General features: G+C 39.8%; 1 protein-coding gene across 2 annotated transcripts in view; it reads left to right on the top strand.

The window, feature by feature from the left end:
• The first annotated feature begins 3,007 nt into the window (after window positions 1-3,007).
• Window positions 3,008-19,756, top strand: part of LOC140301840 (RNA-binding Raly-like protein) — a 37,788-nt gene continuing 21,039 nt past the window's right edge. For both annotated transcript variants that reach the window (XM_072380467.1, XM_072380466.1), the window contains exons 1-2: window positions 3,008-3,211; window positions 7,861-7,936. In XM_072380467.1, the coding sequence (XP_072236568.1) occupies window positions 3,190-3,211; window positions 7,861-7,936 (98 nt within the window). In that variant the 5' untranslated portion in view covers window positions 3,008-3,189. The remainder of the gene's footprint in view (window positions 3,212-7,860; window positions 7,937-19,756) is intronic.

The following is a 19,756-nucleotide window of genomic DNA, read 5'->3' as shown; positions in this document are numbered from 1 at the left end:
ATGCAGTTGTTTAAGCTGAATCGTGATCGCGCAGCAATACAATATGCAGCCCGAATGACTAAAATGATACAGTCATAATCGGCAATGATAGTTTAAAAAAGACATTACTTGGAGACAATCTATGCATCTCAGTGTGGATCCGTATGTCGATACACTTAGTGTATACTTTCGACTTTCAAATTTTGCTGTCCAAAATCGATTATGGGGTGTTGTGCATTTACCATAAATGATAGGTGCAGCATTTGACACATTAGATGGCACATAGTTAAGATGTTTTTACCTCTAATGATACTTCTGATAACGAGAGTACAGATAAATAAGCATGCATAAACACCAAAAAACACCGCAAAATGCTGTGTTATTATCTGATTTAAAAATAAAAAGAAGCCCATAGCCCCTTAGCATCAGCATCGCCATGGTGCTGACAACATTTTCTACTACTGGCTGAAAATTGGTTGGTGTTGCCTGCCTCTTTTGTAACCAATAGGGTGGTTCCCAATTAAAGGTGTGCAGCATTCCACACTCAACGTTTTGACCAGCGGTGGACCACGTGGCCTGGCTTGTCAGTGTGAATGTACTTAATCCAAGTTTTTCAGTATGAATTTGAAAGTTAACAGATTACAGAAACGATAGCAAGCTTTCCACCACCCTGAAGTGAATAAAGCAGAAATAGAAAACAGATGCATGTGTGGATAGCAAGCGTTTTTTCAGCACATTTTCTCCAGCCTTTCCTCTTTAGGAATTTATGAAAGACTTTAAAAAAAAAAAAGGCATGGTCAACAGAAGTAATAACTACCTAGTTTTATAGTTGGATTCAGCATTTTGCCGCTTTACTATTTTCTATAATTCTTTGTGCTCTTGGAAACGTCTTTTTTCATGGACATAAGTATTAAGAAATATATTATTAGTTCTACTGTCTTTGAAACAAATAATATAATAATAATAATTTCTTGTTCATTCTTTTTTTTTAAGTATTGGGTGTGTTGTTCTGGCATGAAAGCAACATTTAACAGAAATAGTGTATGTTACTTTGAAAGTTATTGCAAAGCGTTGCATGCTGCCAAAAAGAAACACATTAAAGTCCATTTGCACAAATACAACAATTCATGCATAATTCACAATTGAACAAATAGCACATATTAGCAGAACAGAACCTCCTAATATGTCCTGTTCCTCTGCAACGTTTCTGTTTATCTTGCGTCTTGATGCCTCTTTGGTTGAATTTTTCCTTACCTCTTGCCTCTGTTTAACGTATCTGCTGTGTTTTCATTACTTTTAAAATCATTCCAAACATCTCTTGTGCCCACAGACAAACTTCCTCTTCCTTTGCCTTCATTTCTCGTTGCTGAATCCCACCCAGCTAAACCCTTTCTGCTCACATGAGTGAGACCACTTGACTGCATCGAGCCCAGTTCGACTCCACTACATCCGTCCCTCCCTTCTGTGCCTCTCTAACCCATCAGCTTTCTGCTGTTTCTCTTTTTAATTAATTTGATAACTCACATATCACAGATCACTCATTCCCCTTCCAGAAAAACAAAAAATAATGAAGAAATATAAAGCACCTCCATGTTGGATGCTTGTTCTTACTGAGACCTGCCATATTTATGTGTCATGCAGAATGATCTCGGGCTTTGTGATCTTGGACGTGCCTTTTTTAAAAACATATCATGACAGAACGTAGAGCAAATCGACTACGTGCGTTTGACCTCTACGAGGAATGAAGAATGGGCTGAACATGTAGCCTCCAACATGGCACATTTCACGGAATCACATGTCCCTTCGCTATATGACAAGTCTGCCAAAAATGATTGGAGCAATGCACAGTTGATAATCCTGAATTGGACATTGTTTAAGAAAGGCTTTTTTTTTATCATCTATCTAAATATTTTGAAACATCAGTGACTCACTTGTTAACTAAATTTAAAAGGACTCTTTTTAAAAGCAATTTCAGAGGGTATCTATCAGGATTAATAGCACATTGTACCTATGAGACTTTTGGCCCTTAGCTAATTTAGTTGCTTGTCACAGCTCTGAGAGCACAGTTATCCAAGAGTTAACAGTTTAATAATGCAATTGTGTTTGGGTTAAGTGTTGTGTGAAAAGAGGTAATAATCATTTTAGAGTTGACTAAGATTAAAGTTTGGCTTGCAGCCAGTCTCACCCTGTGTGGGCTGTTAAAGAAGCTAATTAAACCCACATGAAAGCCCCTCCTCAGGAGAAAGTGAGATTAAACATCCTAAAATGTACTTCGACTGCTGCACAACAAAAACAGAACAACCACAAAGCATGCATGGTGCAATATGTAAAACGTGATTATATTAAAATTTCAGTGATGGAAATTATATTGTTAAACGATATAATGACATCATAAGGCTTAAATTTCTTTTTTAAATTTGTTTACAAGTAGCTCCTCAGCGTTGCATCTTTTCAGTTCATGTTTGCGTCGAAGTTGATTTAATATTTTTAGCTGTTCTTGGTTTGAATCTCTTTGGCTCCTGTCTCACATGATTAGAGGACATCTGGCGAAGACACTACCTCCTTCATAGAGCATGTTCCATGTCTTCAGTGTGTGCATTATTCCCCTATTGCCTCTCTTTTAAACAATCATTAAACGAATTAATGAAAGTATAGATCGCTTTGGTTTGTACAGATTTAATAGAATGTGAAGTGAAGCGAGTGCACTGCTCAATTTTCTGGCTTCTAGTCTTTGATATGTGTATTAAGGCAAACACACATGCATACACACACCTATCCACCCACCCCACACACACATGTGTGTATGCGTGTATGCTACAGCAGTTTCCTCTTTGCCTGGCTGGAATTTGTAAGCATTGAGCTCCAGCCAAGCTCCTGTTGCTGAGGGGGAACCAGCTGCACACTCATCCACTAATCCTGCTGATTTTCCTGCTCGTGGAACAGTCCAGTGCACCGCTGTCCACCCCTGCCACAAGATAATATTTGGTACAACCCATTGGTGCTTCTCTTGCTGGTTTGTCACTGACTCAGTAGTATCACAGCAGTCAAACAACAGCCTCTTCATACACACATACACGCACACACAGTTAAAACAACGTACACACACACACCAAGAGTGAGGACATAAGAAGAGTTAAAAGAGAGAAGCAAAGATATCCTTTGGCAATAGCACCTCCGCTCTCAGTCTTCTGGTTGTTTTGCATCCCTGATATGACCCTGTTCAGCCCGAGATGTGAGTATACACGAGCAAATCACTGTATGTGTGTGAATGCATGTGTTAGTGGATGTTTGCATGCTGCTCTGTGTTTCTGCAAGACAGTATTTTTCACTGTGCCTCTCATTTCTGTGCTCCTTCCATTTTATTTTTCTCTCTACAAGCCTTTCAGGCTGTAGTTACTCATCTCTGCACTTGGTCCTGAAACTCAGGCTCTTTTTCATGTGTGCAATTTTCCCTGGCATTCTCCATGTCTACACATGCATGTATTCACACGGGTGTTTGGAAAAAGATGCAGAGAAATATAAAGGAAACTCTATTTTATGACATTGAGATGCAGTCAGGTGTTTCAGACAGATTTGCCTTCACATCACAACAGTGAGATACTTGATCAAAGCGTAACTTGTTCTAAAATTAGCAAGAACAGTACCTGAGGTCTCTGTTTGTGAGACTGAAATGTCTGTAGGGTTATGTTCACATTCTCTGGTGATAGATTATTCATATATATTGTGTTCTTTTTTTCTCCCCTGTCAATCAAATGTAAGCTTTTATAATCAGTTTTCAATAAGAACATTTTTACCAGGCTTTCAGGCAGAGCAGCTACATCTACCTACAACTTCCATGTCGGAGCCAAAACCACAGTCTGTTCAGATCAAAGGCTTTAGGCGAGTTCAATGCAGGTTAATGGACTTTACAGTAAAAATGAGACTCATATTTAGCGCTTTCGCTGTGATTTTGTTGGATGTGCTTTATGGGTATAACTGAGGTCAACACACTACTGAAAGTGTTTCGCTGTAATGCAAGAGCTTTCATTTGTCTCCTGTTCACTACATCTCTTGTAACCTATCTGATTTTTATAGTGGCCACTTGGTACTTAAGCCTGAACTGAGGTCAGTAGCATTGCGGGAAGATGTAGAGAGCAGGTCATGTCAGCAAAAGGCATGCATTCCAACAAACCAGCTTGAAGTGTAGGATACTTGACTGTGGATTAATCAAAAAACCTTGTGGCAAGTGAAGACATGAATGAATGGCCTGTTCGCATCCATAAACAACACCAGCATGAAGGATGTGACTAAAGTGATAACAGAGCATAGTATACCAATGATATGATTAATTGTAATTTTGAATCAAAATACAGGAAAACAAGTGAATGAATGCATTAATTAAAGTAAAACAAAAATTAACATTTTCTATGGCTGCCTGACACCAAATTGAATTTTAATGTGATTAATTTCCTCTGAATAGAATGATCATGATGTCGGATGCTTTAGCTGTACCACAACCAGTAAGAGAAAAACGTCCAGTAATAGGCAGTAATGGTGAAGTACATTTAAAGCTAAATACATTTTAAAATTTAAAAGATCATTGCAAAGACATTCAGTTAGATTTTCTTCATTATACAGCTCAATGATTCAGTCTTTTGGGGCGGGGTGATTAACAGAAGAAGAGTGAGCAGAATTACAAAGCAAAACCTTGTTTTTTTGCTTTTTAAATCAATGTCAGTCACCAGCTCTGGCATATGGGACATGTGTTGAAATAATGGGATTTAGATTTTGAACGGAATTCAATTAATGCAATATGTCAAATGTTTAAAGGTGTGATTCAACCCACTGCATGAAAATCGAAGAAATAGGCAGAAAGTACAGCCAATTTAGGTCTGTTTATTTGATCATGCCATTATCCCTTCTCCCACACGTCAGCGGCTTCAACTGTGTGTGTATGCAATTCTACAGAATATTAGGTGGTAAACTAAAAAAGGCTGTGATGATAAAAAAGGATAACTGTATATAATTCCCCCCTAACACATATATTGCCATGTTAATTAATTACTGTCTGGGTGTTTATTTTCTGACTATATCTGCCAGTTAGGTTGTGTTTTCAGTGCAAGTGTAGTTCAGATACCAGCAAGGAAGATATAAAGACACCAGGGTCTTCATGGGTAATCCAGCCAGTGTGTTTGTCCTTTCTTTGCATCCTTTGGAGTTTTTTCCTGTATTGTTGCTGTTTTGTAATTTTGTTTCCAGGTAGTGCGATTAAGCCAGCTCTCACTCTGGCTCTGTATGAAGCGACAGCCTGGCACACAGCCTGGTACAAAGCACAGTGACAGACTGCAGAAGCTCAGGCTTTATAACTCATTATGGCTGATTGCATGTGACCTTCATGTGTCATTTGCTCCCATTTTACAAACTGACCTTGTAAGTCAGATTGAACTAATGTTTGATGTCTGCGTCACTTTGTTGACCTTTGAATGCGATCTATTGTGCTCGTCCCTTCTCAGCAGAAGTGAGAATTATGACTCATGAAACGATGTTAATGTGGCTATCACTTCACATAAATATCAATGTAATGAAATGGAAAAAATACTAATAAATAACAAGCCAGCTGTCAATTCTCCGCATATACAGACGTGCTGTCGTGTTAAACCAGAGCCATTTGGAGATTGATATGGTATAGCTTTTTCTACTGTATTGATCACAGGAAGGCATAGACAAAATATGCTATAATTATTTTTTTCTGATTTATCTTTGTGTTCAAAGTTTTTCTTGTCCTTTGTTTAAAGTTTTAGACCAAAAAAAAAATAGGAAGGAAAACAGGAGGGGCCGGTGGTTTAGATACCTGCAGCGCTTTCAACCATACATTGTTGTGAGATGTGAGACTGAGAGCAAAGTATGACAACTTTCAGTCAATAACACAAAGTCAATAACGCTTTACCAAAACGCTTATGTCACTTGGTAAGGTCTGAAATTATCCTGGTTAGGGCTAAAAAAAACAATGTAACTACCATCCTCATGGATGTTTTTACCTTGGCTTGTAGTTGTTCTCTCAACCACTAGAGGCCGTATATTCATAGAATGTAATTGTAGGTCAAAGCTGCCAACATGAGAAAATGAGACATTTGCATGTTTTGGGGAGGAGGAAAGTCTCCTAGAATATTACTAGTTTTCCTGTAGTCTGTATTTATTCCAAAAGAAAAAAAAAACATCAATCATTGTTCTTGCATCCATACTTTCACTGTATAGTGAAAGTTTTTCCAGTAAATCTTTCTTAACAGTAGTGTGCACACATGGCGTGTGTGTTACAGTAGCCAAGCAAAGTGGGGAACCCCCCCCAACCTCCAAAAATAAAAAATGAGATAAATAACTATGTAAATATCTAAACAACAGTAAAAAGATATCATAACGTTTGTCAGCATTATTACAGAAGTGATGTCTTTCAGTGAAAAAAGAGAAGACTTCTGAGTCACAGTGATTTTTTATCTGTAGCCAGAAGAGAAATTTCTGTATGTGTGTGTCGAATTATTTGTGGAGTCTGTACCGGTGAAGCTAACTGTGGCGTGTAGAATTCTGTTTACCAAAAGGCTCTCTGATTACCTCCTGAGGTTTTTGCTCCTGTTGAGAGAGACAACTGTGCTCAGCAGCAGCCTTGTCTCTCATCCTGTGTAATGGCTTCATCATGCAGTCAATCATGCAGTCTTCATGTTGCTCAGCAAACGCGTCATAACATTGAGTTGACAATAAAAGTTCTTGAATATTAAATCTAAAGCTGAGTTTTGCTTCGCATTTTGTGCAAAAAAAGCTGTACAGAAAGTACCGCTGCTCCACAAGATAAGATGAACAGAACTATCGGAGGGATAACTGAAGAAAAAATATTTTCCTTGGATTTTAAACAGTTTGCTCACAAACAGTATCCACAAACAGAAATTCCATTATAGGTGCCTTAAATATGAGCACTTCAGTGCATTTTGAAGTATTTAAAACACTATTATGTATAGTATGTTTTCCTCATACTGTATCTAGTATATAGTAGTAGTTTACAGAGTATGCATGAGTAAATGGCTCAGAGAAGTAATAGTTAAGGAGTCCGCAGCAGGGGCCAGTTGCCAACCAGCAGAGACACTATTGGCTGCAGAGAAGTCATCCATCGGAACACTGTTTGACTGCAAACTGTCAGGAAATTATCTCTTCTGTGGGAGGCAAAGGCGCATACACACTTCTAAATTTCCTTTCACACATTCAGACCCATACTTAATTAATTGTAGCTTCCAGCCATTTGACAGTCTCGCTATGAGAGTGTATGTGCAGCTGGCCCAGTCACACTCCATTCACCACCCATCTGTCCGTGTCAGGACAGACTCCTCTCCTCTTTTCTTCTTCCCTTCTGCCTTTTTCTTTCTTATGCTGTTTTCCTTGGTGAATTAATGCCGCACAACCACAGTGCAAGCACTAAACTGTTGGCATATATTGTAATTAAGGTGATTTATGGTTAACTGGCTGGATGAAACACGTGTATGCAGGAGAAACGCAAGAGTCAAAGCAATGAGCTTTAGCTTTTGAGACATAGCTGCACAAAGTTTCTGATGTAACCTTGATTGATGTTTGACAAAAATGAAGGTGACCAGCTAGTTTTAAGAGGCAAATAAAAAGGAGAAAAGACCTGAAAGGTGAAGGAAGATGGGCTGAAAACAGCTGCTGTCAGTCTTGGCCTTAAATCATTATCATGTCAAATGACGACAGCAAGTTTCTTGTCTGCATTTCAGCTCAAATAAACTTAGTGTAGTGTAAACACTGTACAATATGCAGCTAAATGAGCCATTTGAACATTCTTCTCTTTGTGTGCTGTCTATTTCTGATGTCTATGCTAAGTTAATTGGTTGCTTTTTCGTGCAGACATGAACATGAGTGGAGAGCTGAAGTCAAGCCGCTCTAGGGCAGCCAGTAAGAGAGCCAGCAACACCACTTATGGGTGAGTATGACCCCAGCAACCCCACATACACAGACACACACAAACGCTCCTCTACCCCCACATACTCTGAGATAATCATGTGCTCAAATATTTGCTGCAAACCTTTATCTGTAACTCAATGGTTGCATCTCAGTTTTCCAATAAATTGTTGTTAGCTTCATACCTGCTGTGCATAAAAGCTGCTATTGATTTCAGCCAGAGGTGCAGTCAGTCAGTGTTTCAATTTGTCTGTTGATGTATTGCACACATATGATTGGAGCTGATTGCTGTTTATTGCAGGCAGGTCAATACTATGCTACAGAGTTATTTTGACTGTGTATGGCTGAGGAAGGGAACGGAGGGCAGTAGAAGAGTTAACCGTGTGTGGGCTTGTTTGAGTTTGTTTATGCAATCATTACTCTTAACTTCAGGCTTCTACTTTAACTGAATCTCTTAGTCTGTTGACCTGAGTTCCTCTAATGAGCACAAACCACGAAGTACTATGTGTCAGTGTCAGGAGAAGATTTTCATTCTCTTGCTCTTACAGCACTGATTCTAAAAGGATATTTTGTCTTGCAGGTCTTCTGGAAATCCAAATATTGTTTTTCACTCAGTACAGCAATAGAGAATTTTTTTTAGGTTCCTAAACATGTTAACTTTAACTTGGAGTGCATACAATGACAAGCTGAGACTAGAGATGCTGTAGAAAAATGGGGAGACGTTCTCATTAAAGCAATTGAATTAGATCATTTAAAGTAACTTTACCGAACATCCACTTTTGGACTTCAAAATACAAAACTATTCCAAATTTATGAATATTAACAGATGTAAACATATTAAGGTCAGCTTATTCATATCTAGCGTTGACATCTCATTAGTATTCATGATCATTCTGCTCCACATTTGTTAGTAGATCCACATATAGTATTGATATTTTTCCACTAAAGGCAGAAACATTTCTGCCCTACCCTTCTGCAGTACTTAAATTAGAGTTATATATGCTGTGGTATGAGTCATATATAATATACAATGTCCACAGCATGTCTGTCAAAACACTTAATCTCTCTGCTAATAGTCCTTCCTTTGCTCCCTCTGACCTTAACCTAGAATATTTTTCCCCCATTCTACCTTTTACTTATTCAGCAACGCACATCCATGCATTAATGAATTAATAAGGTTGGTCATGCAACACACATGCATACATGCAATGACTAACCACCAACAAAAAACACCTGAGCTATGGCCTGATGTAAAACACATCATTTTTAACAGAAGTGACAAGAGGACAATAGAGCCTGTTCAGCGTGTGAGCACAGAAGAGAGAGTCTACAGCAGTACCTGCAGCTCTGTGAAGCTTCCCAGTCATGCTCTGAGCTGAATCCTAACATTTAAACAGGTTATCAGTGATAAAGTTTACATGTTGATGTAAAACAGGTATAGTGTTACCGTGATCACCACTGCCTATTGGCAAGCTAAAGTTTTGTAATAAACATATAACGCCTGCAGCATATTCTTGTAGAAATACCATTGATTTTGCAGGTATTTGTTGGTAATCCAAAGGATGACATTTTGACACCATGCTGGAATGAGATGGATCAGTGCAATACAACTAGTCCAGAGGAGAACACCAATGTGAGAAGCAAATCCGTTAGTTTTAAAATAAATTTCAGTACGACTGAATTTAGCATACATCTCATGGGAAAAGTGAGGGGATGACCAGAGATGTGCATTTCCACCAGTTAGGCCCATTTGTAGCATTATGCTAGAATGCATATCTTTCTCTTCCAGGATAATCTGTGTCTTGCCCAAACATGCCTATAAGCCTAAAGGATTAGAATTTGTGGAGAGACTTGATAATAATTGTCCAATGACAGCAGTGAGCAGCTTGGTCTTGGAAATACATAAAATGAGTGCATCTTCTTCATACTGTATTATGTGCTTTGCATAAGCATCTAGATAGATGATCATCAAACTGCTTTCCTAACACTCATTAGACTTTTTTTAACAGTGGTGATGCCACATTTCTTTATTTCAACTCTATTTACTGTAGTGTGTAAAGACGTTGCGCTCATTCCATGTTATGTCCACCAGACCAGCCTTTTTGGCCACCCAAGTGGAACCTCTGACAGCAGTGACAGCCTCTGCTGGGTCATGGGTTGGGTCATGATTGGTCATTTTCCAGGAGACAACAGGTTGCTTAAAAGACATTTTCCTAAGCCTAGAATAGGGTTTTGTTGCATAAAACTAAATACGTAGATTGTCGCTTAACCCTCCAACATCCCCACTTTTAGCACCCTGCATGACATTGTTTTCTTAAAACAGCCCCTGGATTTCTAACCATTACTGCCCTTTCCCATAAGATCCGATTTAGGTCCCCACAGGACCCCAATCCTAATGCAGCCCTCTAATGTAAATCCTCCAAACATGGGGCTGTTCATTGCAATCAAATGCAGCAGTGATAAAGAATGGTTCATACCCTTGTTATTTATATAATTAAGTCTACAGACACCCCAGCATAGGTTTAGCATTATGTTACAATTAGGGTACTATCATGAACATACATAAACATGAAAAATGGTTTTAAAATCTCTAAGTGTGTAACTCATAACTGAATGAGTGGAAACAAAGCAACAACATTTGTTTAGCCTGTCGTCTGTATGACAGGCTGACTTTGTGTATTGAACTGCTAAGTCCTGCTTTAATCTTCTTCTATCTGCTCGGTAGGTACTGAAGCCATTGTCACTGCAGGAACCGCTATTCATTTTTTGACCACCTTTAAGATTTATGTCAGCTCAAGGGACCCCGCTCTCCCTCCAAATGTTTTTTTTTCCTTCAGCTCAGTGAAGAAATCCATGTGTTAACCATTGCATGAGAAATGTGTGTCCACAAATCAACTCGCTGATGTTTTTACTGCCGTTGCCTTTGTGGTGATAGTCCATAATTCCAACATATTAGCCTACTTATTACCTACTAATGGAGTGCTTGGCAGATTGTGTTTAGTTCACATTTTTCTGTGAGATTTGGTTAAAGGATCAATGAGACACGGTGTTTAGTGAACAGGCTGGAGAGGAAGAATATGAATATGACATTATTAGTCAATATGTCCAGACACACACCAACAATGAACATTCTAACATTTCATTTAGTAGGTGAAGGTGATTAAGTGCTTTTGTGTTTATTGGAAGTCATCATAGCTCTCCACTGCACACCAAATAAATTGGGGATTTCAAGAAAAACTTGAATAATATTTGTAACATGATCTAACATTCCATCTACATGATTGCTTCCCAGAATCAGAGCCCACTAAAGAGCTACAGCCACAAATGTAAATCATGTCCAGGCAGCTACCAAAAATCTCTTTGTCCCGACTCCAATCACACTGCTCTGCACGCTGGCAGCGGAGTTGTCCGTCTGCTCCCTCCTCCCACTGTCCTTATAGAGCTGGCCAACAACCACTTCTGTCTGTGGCCTAGATTAGTTCACAAACAACATTTCAAGCTGTAGTCTAAGACACTAAAACAGTGTTATCTTCTCATCCAACTCCAAGGAGACTTTTTGAACTGACGTCACTGCTAAAAAGTTAGATTTGCAAACTCAAAATGAGATTTTCAGCCCCGATCTATGGTCAAATCCCCCCAAAACTTTTAACTTTAACTCTTAACGTAGTTCAGATGATTTTATGTCTCATGATGGCAGATGTGTTTTTTCCTCCTCTCCCTCGCTCATATATCTTCCCCCAAAGCTATTTGCTCCAGCATGACCCTGGTAACACATGGGTGTTGTTATCATTTATCATTACTTCCTGACTATCACAGGTACCCTGTAGCTCACTGAGTCCCAGCTGTGGAAACAAGGTTGGGGTGGAGAGTTGCAAGGGTTTTTCAACCCAGGCACAGATGCTGCTACAGCCGTTGTCTCTTTTTGCTCTGATGCACAACTACAAAAGCTCACTGTACTGTGCTGTGTGGTCTTTACAGAGAGGCTCAGGTGCCGTGAGAGGGATCTCAGCAATGCGTGCTTGTATATGTACAATTTACCCGTGACTTTTGTTGGATGACATACTGGAAAAAAGCTTCTACGTGAAAGGTTTTGTTCTTTCTCTAGCTTTGTCTCCTCGTCCACTTACTGTTAAAGAGAAGACAGAAAAATATACCAAGGCACAGCTCTTGAATTCAATATTTACGTCAGTAAGAGAACGCAAACTTTCAAAGCAAACCTTTTTCTTTATTGTGCGTTGTGCAGTCGTAGCCTTTTACAGTCAAAGTGCCCAGCCTGTGTCAAAGTTATTACAGTGCTCATTTCCCAGTCTGCTCCGTTTTGCATCGTAGTGCAGAGCGAGTGAACAAAGCATATGGTCTCTGGTATTTTTGTTTGCTTTCACATATGCGCCACTCTTGATATTCTATCATCTGTTTTAATATTCAGAGGGGCCAGTCACAGAGGAGTTTGAGTTAGGATGGAAGCAATGCAGCAAGCCCATCTGTTGTATAGGCTTAAAGAGGCTGACGCGGGCAGCAGAGGTGAATATGAAATCTGCATTTGCCAGGAGAAGGGGGTGATAATGAGGTCTTGTTTGTTGTGTGTGACTCACAATGAGCCACGACCAAAAGGCTAATCTGATGACTGACATACAGTAGCAGGGATGGAAAAAATTACAAATAGCCAGTTCTGTAAACGGCAAAGATGACGGTGTGGCAGTATTGTAAATAATCAAACAAACTTTAATCTTTTCTGTGTTTTTTTTTCCCTTATTTATTTCCATCTCATTTGTTTTTATTACTCATTTGACACTTGGTCTGACAGATTGTAGATGTGTATCCAGCCTGAGGCTCGGTTGGCTGACATCTGTAAATCCACCACAAGCAAAGGGCAAATGAATACAAAGCCATAGTTCGCTGGTTTTATAATCAGCCTCTCTCAGTTGAATATATGTATTTGTGGGATATCACTCTTTATTGCAACAACACAACAGTCTGCCAACTACTTTGATGTCAATCTAGTTTTACATGTGTTCACCCAAAACCTTGATCATTTTGTTAAAAGCACATACATATTTAATCAAAACAGAGAAATGTATAATGCAGGAGCAGAGTCTGGCAGTGAATATAATGCTTATGAATACTTACATAAATAGGCATTTGAACAGATGGAGAGCCAGCTTCTATGCTTTCCCAGCAGGTGGACTTTGTATTATATTGATGTGCATGGTTGTTTATTGATAAAGTCTAGTGAAAATTCATATTTGTGGTTCTGTGACTAATTTGGGTTTGGGTACATTAGGCATCCCTCAAACCGCCTCATTCATTCCCTTACAGGACATAGTAGTTATCCTGTATCTAATGAGTCTACAAAAATAATTTGATATAATGTGTGAATGTTTATATAGATAAAGGACAAATGTAAAGAGAAGAAAGTTATCTATATTGTGACATTACTTTGGTTTTAGCTATGAGGTATATCAGAGTGTACTACAGTGATGAATTTCTCATCATTTACTTTCTCCTCACAAATAACACTCCGATTCTGCTTATGTCTGCACTGTGGCGAAATGAAGCTAAATCAAGTGTGCCTACAGTTCTTTGCCTGCATGACTAATGTATCAGTGTTTTTTTGTGAGTAGCAATGTTGCTCTGGCAGACAATGAGGCCACTCAGCTCTTCAGACAAACAGCACAGCAAACATGACATAAACTGTGTGTGAGTGTGCTCACGTTTAACATCATGGCTCACTGCAAGCTCACCAAGATTTGAGTATTGTAAAATTCTATATCAAACGTGAGTACACACCTGTCTAATTTCAGTCAAATATCCAAAGATTCAAAATTGTATGAGCTTACAGTGATTACATGGCATCTGAGTTGAACGGTGGAGTATTTGGTTTTTGGTTAAATTAAAAAAAGATTTAGATTCACACTTCCATAAATACAGGCTCCTCGAACCTCAGAGCAGCAAAAGTATTGATGTATTTCTGTATAAGTATTACTGAGGTGCCTTGTCTCACCAGAAACTGTGAACAGTATGCACACTCATGAATACTCCACATCATCACACTGCCACCTTTGTGCTTTATTGTAAGGTCTATGCATTCACTGTGGTGGTCTTAGCCAGGTTTACACCAGACATGCTGGACCCATCTTAAGTTGAATACACTCATCCTGATTATATCTGACCAAAAAAATGTGCTGCCAGTATTCATCTGGCTTCTTTTCACATTCTCTGGTTAAGTTTACTCCTTTATTCTTAAGAATAAAAGGAGTTTTGTGGCTAAAAGCAAGCATGTTTTTTTTTTCCTTGGATGTATCCAATAGATTTTGACTCTATGCAGTGTCCTTCACACTGCCTGAGGTGTCACAGGAACACTGATTTCCACTGATTACCCCTGTGCCAAGGCACTTTGCTTCTGTTTTCCAGACTAGATTATGCAATCAGCACACTGTTAGCAGCATCGTTTTAGGAGCACGACATCGTGGTTCTGTTTGGTAGTGCTATGGGTTGTTCTATGCTGTCTGATTACCGCTGCAGCTGTGTTTTGACAGTTTTTCTTGTCGGTTACCAATGTTCTGGTATCCTTTTCCATCTTTGTGACCACTCACAATCCGATTTTGAGAGACGATAAACGGCAAGCGTATCACCATGGAGGCAGTTTTCACTTATGCTGTGGCCAGCAACAGCCCACTAACTATTCATTAAGGTCTACTGTTACCTCCTCCTTCCACTTTAACCGCAATTTTACAACATAACAGCCGCTTTCACTTCTCTGTCGGGCTTCGCCCTCTGTCCCTTGACAGCTTTCTCTTTGCATGGATAAACAGACAATGTGCTGTTTGCAGTCCATTCCTGAGAGCTGACTCGGGCTGCACTGTAGGTAAAGGTCAGTGCAGCCTGAGGTGGATGGACTGCTGAGGAAAAGGTCACTCCCTGCAGAGAGAGGAGGAAAGTGCATCTGCTGATTTCAGGGCCACTGACAAAGCCTTTGAGACAGTAGAGAACAACAGAGAATGGGAGATAGTGGATAGATTGATGTACTGGCTGCAGACATGTTGTTCTGAGGAGATAAGTTCATGAGGTAGTGGTGATGAAACTAGTGACTCAGGGAACAATGGCAAAAATAATACGATCATATGAAATGAAATATTTCTTAGAATTATTTTTCTGTGTTTGTGTTGGTTTATATATGTATATACTGTGGCACAGTGCATTACCAAGCTAGGTGAGTTATCATATCCTGTCCTGGCTTATCATCCTGTGTGGGTTTGTCCCTCCGCTAATAATTTCATGTCTTACTTCCTGCTTCTTGCAACGAGAAGAAAAGTAAGGCAAGCTGGTGAGTAAAATAGGCTCGAATAAGGATTGATGTAAAAAGGCGAAAAACAGGCAGGGCGTAATATATATTTGGAGCAGAAGACAAGTGAGAAACAAATGAAAGAAAGAGGAGTACAGAGGAGAGAAAAATGCAAAGAGAGAAAGAAATAACATCAGTCAGGGAGTGTGAGGGATGAAGAAAGTGAAGGAGAGAAAGCAAGTGAGCACTGCACTGCGTGTCATTGGCCCCCTGGCGCGAACAATCCATCTCAAATTGATCTTGCAGCTCGGCCCAGCAGGGCATTCTGAATCAATCTCAAATTGATCTCTATGCCAGAGGTCGGGAAAACTAGCAGTGGAGCTTATCAGAAATATAGTGGTGCTGGGAGGATCTGACAGGGAAACTTATCACACCGCACAACAGGAAATGGGCTCTGAGCCCCCAGGGCAGCAAGAGGACGAGCCTGCTCTATATATGCACACAAACCACACACACAATTGCACACAGATTCAATGTCTCTGCATGTACCCAACAAAACCATGCCCTGACACATGCTCCCCAGTGTTCAGCACAGTACAGAGGGAGGGGGGGGGGTGCTGTGTACAGACACAGGCACATAGACAAATCCACTCACACAAGCTCACACGCACAGCCAGGTGTCATTACACACCTACAGGCTGCCTCGGAAAATATAAAGTTTGCCAGAGCATAATATGTCAATATATTTTAAGTTAGACGGGTTAGATTCAAAGCCTGGAGCTCTTAATGACTTATAACACATTTAATGTGTCCTCAGCAAGGCTGTGTGCCCGAGGAAGGACGATCAATACCAGCTTGGGTTTAGACGCTCAGTCAGCTTAGAGGAGCAACTTGCCTCTCCGGGCTCAGTAAAAAACAAAGTCATATCAACAATCATTTAAAAGTGACACCCACCAGTATCTCTGGAAATCTAGAAAAAACAGTCAGGGACTATACGAACTTAACACTAAATGTGCATGTCACAGCTTCTTAAGTGCACTGAAATATTAAAGTCGGTAGACTAAGTACTGTATTTAAGAGACCATTAACTTTTCTGTGCTTTCTCTCACTTCTCATAACTGCCTGGTTCACCGGACTGAGGCTGAAAGTGACTTTACAGACCTCGACCAGGGACCAGAACACACAGAAAACTAGTTCATTTTGCAGGCAGAAAGGTGCCGAATGACACAAAGATAGGACGAGGGGAGCATTAAAAACAATGAGCGACTGAGGGAGTGTAGAAGAAGTGATGAGAGGACGAGTGTGTTTGAGCATGTCAGCATTTGGGAGGCAGCAGGAGAGCCTTGTAACCGAGACTGGAAAAGTTCTCTGTCAGCACAGAGGTGTAATGGGGGTTAGCAGGGGGAAAAGGGGGAGTGAATATGAGCATGTGAGTACATAAAAATTTACATTAGATACATTAGGACTTATATTCGGCATTCAGTACTTGCAGTTGATATGTTTCAAGCTGCAAAAAAGGGGTCAGCATAACAATCATGGAGTATTTGTGGACTGAGGTGATTAGTATTTACAAGTAGTGTTCATGGAAGGATAACCGGTGAACCAGTGACAGAGTCATCTGCACCAAAGACTCACTGGTGCGCATAGCAGCTGAAGGATGGTTCGATCTTACAGAGGAGCTGGTGCAGCTCAGTTTGTTGAAAAGGCTAATGCTATGATAGAAAGGTGTCAGAATACACCCACAGACTTGTCAGTGTACGTGCATCCCAAAGTGTTTACAGTAGGCATATGAGCGTGTAAAAAGGAAGGGTGATTCATGATGATTCATACTTTAGTTTTTTTCTGACATCATGTCGGTGGTCAGGCTTTTATGCATCATTTATCTGGGCGATGGCTGCAGAATAGTAACTAGCTGAAACACCAGAAGGTCAAACGCTCGGGGTAATGTCCTGCAGGGAAGCCTTGGTTCATAGCATTGATGTAGATGTTTTTTTTTTAATACATACCACTTACTTAAGGCCTTTTCACATATGCTATAAATGACATTCACAGCTCCATCAGTCTGATACAGTGATTGCGTTCAGTCATACTCACAATGGTCACCTTTCCTTTAATATTCCTTTCCATTCATTCAGACATCTCTTTGAAAGGGATGAAAAGAGCCATGGGGCACGTGCTGTAGATTTAACAGTGCATAAAGAACAGTCGTTATAGTGACTTTATATCGTCATGATTTTCTTAGAACACCAGAGCTGTCCTGCCACCATAACAATGGATGTTAGCTCGTCAAATGTGCAGTAGGTGGGCAAAACATTGCAGTGGTGGATGGAAGCAGCTGAAAATATAACTTTTCTATATGTTAAAGCATACTGAACAGTCAGTCTTGTACTTGTGAGTCTTATTTGCACGACTGTAACTGTCGAGTTGTTATCAGCGTGAGAAAAACCTTCTGTTTACTTCAGCGGAGGAGCACCACACAGAACTTTGACAGAGTTACAGAGCTTTCATAACAACATATTGCATGGCATAAAAATTCATATCAAGCTAACAGACACGCAGAATTGTGTCACATAAAACATCAGTGAATGAAGGTGGTTAAAAATATCTATATGTGGTCAGACAGAGCGCAGGTTTTAAACATTATTCTCCTGTTTATTTGGCTCAAAAGATAAAAAAAAAACTATTTATCGTAAGTAGAACCAAGGTGACAGTTGACTCAGCATTGTTATTTATTTATTTATTTCATATTAAGACTTGTGGGATTCCTCTGAACATCTGATCCTTACACATCTGACCCCCTCATGCGGCTAACCTGAACTTCCGTATGTGTGCTTACATACTGTTATTTAAATTGATTTATATTGATCCAGCACTCAATGTACAAAGCAGGGTTTCTTACTGCACTGAACCTTGAATGTTGTTTCCTGACTTGCAAGTCACTTTGGATAAAAGCATCTGCTAAATGACTAAAGGTAATGTAGTATGTCAAATGAACCCACCTCTCCTGTGGATGTCTGTCCGTTATTGTCACGTTATTGTTAAAAGTGGTATGCAGCTGTTACTAGGTCTGACCTAGTCGGACTGCCATTTCAAAATGTTACAGAAACGCACCAGCGCGTTAATTCACTCATGAGACCGACATAGTTTGTTGCCATCAGATTAATGGAAAGCAGTGCATATCTGAAAGGGACTTTTGACAAAGATTCACTTACACCCATTTCATCCATCCATTTTCTATAACCATTTAATCCAATTGAGGGTTGCGGGGGGTGCTGGAGCCTGCCCCAGCTGCCATTGGACCATGACCATGGTTCAGGAGGATAATGTGGTTTTATGCAGCACAAAAAACGAAGTCAAAGAGTTCAAGGTGTTGATTTGGCCCCAAATTCCCCAGATCTCCTTCCAATGGAGCATTTGTGGGATGTGCAAGAAAAACAAGTCAATACATGGAGGTTCGCCCTGTTTTGAACATCAGACGTTCTGTATATTAAACCTGAAACACACACATGCGCACACGCACAATCGTCCCACTGATAAAAACACTTGACTCAGAATTTAATAGAAAATGAAAGCCAGAAACTCTGTTAGTTTGTTAAAAAAAAAACACATGATTAGGTGGCATCTTGTTGTGGGCTGATATTTACGTCATTTCAAAACAGCACAAGCTTTTTAATAACCACCTTGTTCTGCTTCAGCAAAAATAGATCGCTGTTTTTTATTAATTCATTCTTAACCTCTGGCCTCCAAGAGGGACACGTGCATGCACACACATACAAACAAACCTCAAAGTCACCTCTGTATCCATAGCTTTACTCTCCTTTTGTTCTCGTAGTCTCACCGGTAACATCTACAGATGAGTGCCTTTCAAAGGTCACAACTGCACAAAATCACACCTTGCCCCAAAACTGATCTTTAGTAAGAGGATAATCAGCTATGTATTTATTTTATTGACAACTTAACCCTGAACTGTCACAACTATAAAATGTCCAACTTTACCGTCAAACTCTTCAACCACTGATTCTAAAATATAATACTAAAATAAGCAAAGCAAAGTTTTCATTGTGCACATTTCATCGTCGGTGCCATCAGCTTGTAGGCAGCAGATGTACAAGATGTGTATGGGAGAGTCTCTCTGTTCGATTGGGTTTTGCTCAGACTCACCATCAGCTTCAGGGACAAACTGCACAGATTAATACTAAAAAGAATCTAGTATTAACTGGATGCTGCTGTGGAACTACATGCATGTAGAGGGTTAATATGTTAATTATTTGCAAACACATTTTTACACCAGGCCTCAGATCTTTGCTTTTATGTCCTCCCAGGCTCTCTTCTTTTTTCTTTTTTTTACCACTCTGAAGGCAGCCTATTTACAAGTGGAAAATTTTCACTCAAGTTTAAACGTGTGTGGAAGCATCTAAGCTCCACTCTCAATGGGCTGCGCGATTTGGCACCACTTTCCCTTTGAATTTCACCTTCCATTCTGAGGACACAGTGACGGCTGAGACTATTGTGCAAATGGAAAACCCAAAAGCAAAACAATGAAGAAAAATCGTACCCAGG

The sequence above is a fragment of the Leuresthes tenuis genome, unplaced genomic scaffold, assembly GCF_036924035.1.
Source record: "Leuresthes tenuis unplaced genomic scaffold, fLeuTen1.0.hap1 SCAF_2, whole genome shotgun sequence".
Taxonomy (NCBI): Eukaryota; Metazoa; Chordata; class Actinopteri; order Atheriniformes; family Atherinopsidae; genus Leuresthes; species Leuresthes tenuis.
The sequence above is the reverse complement of the archived record's forward strand: the minus strand, read 5'-3'. Positions and strand labels throughout refer to the sequence as shown.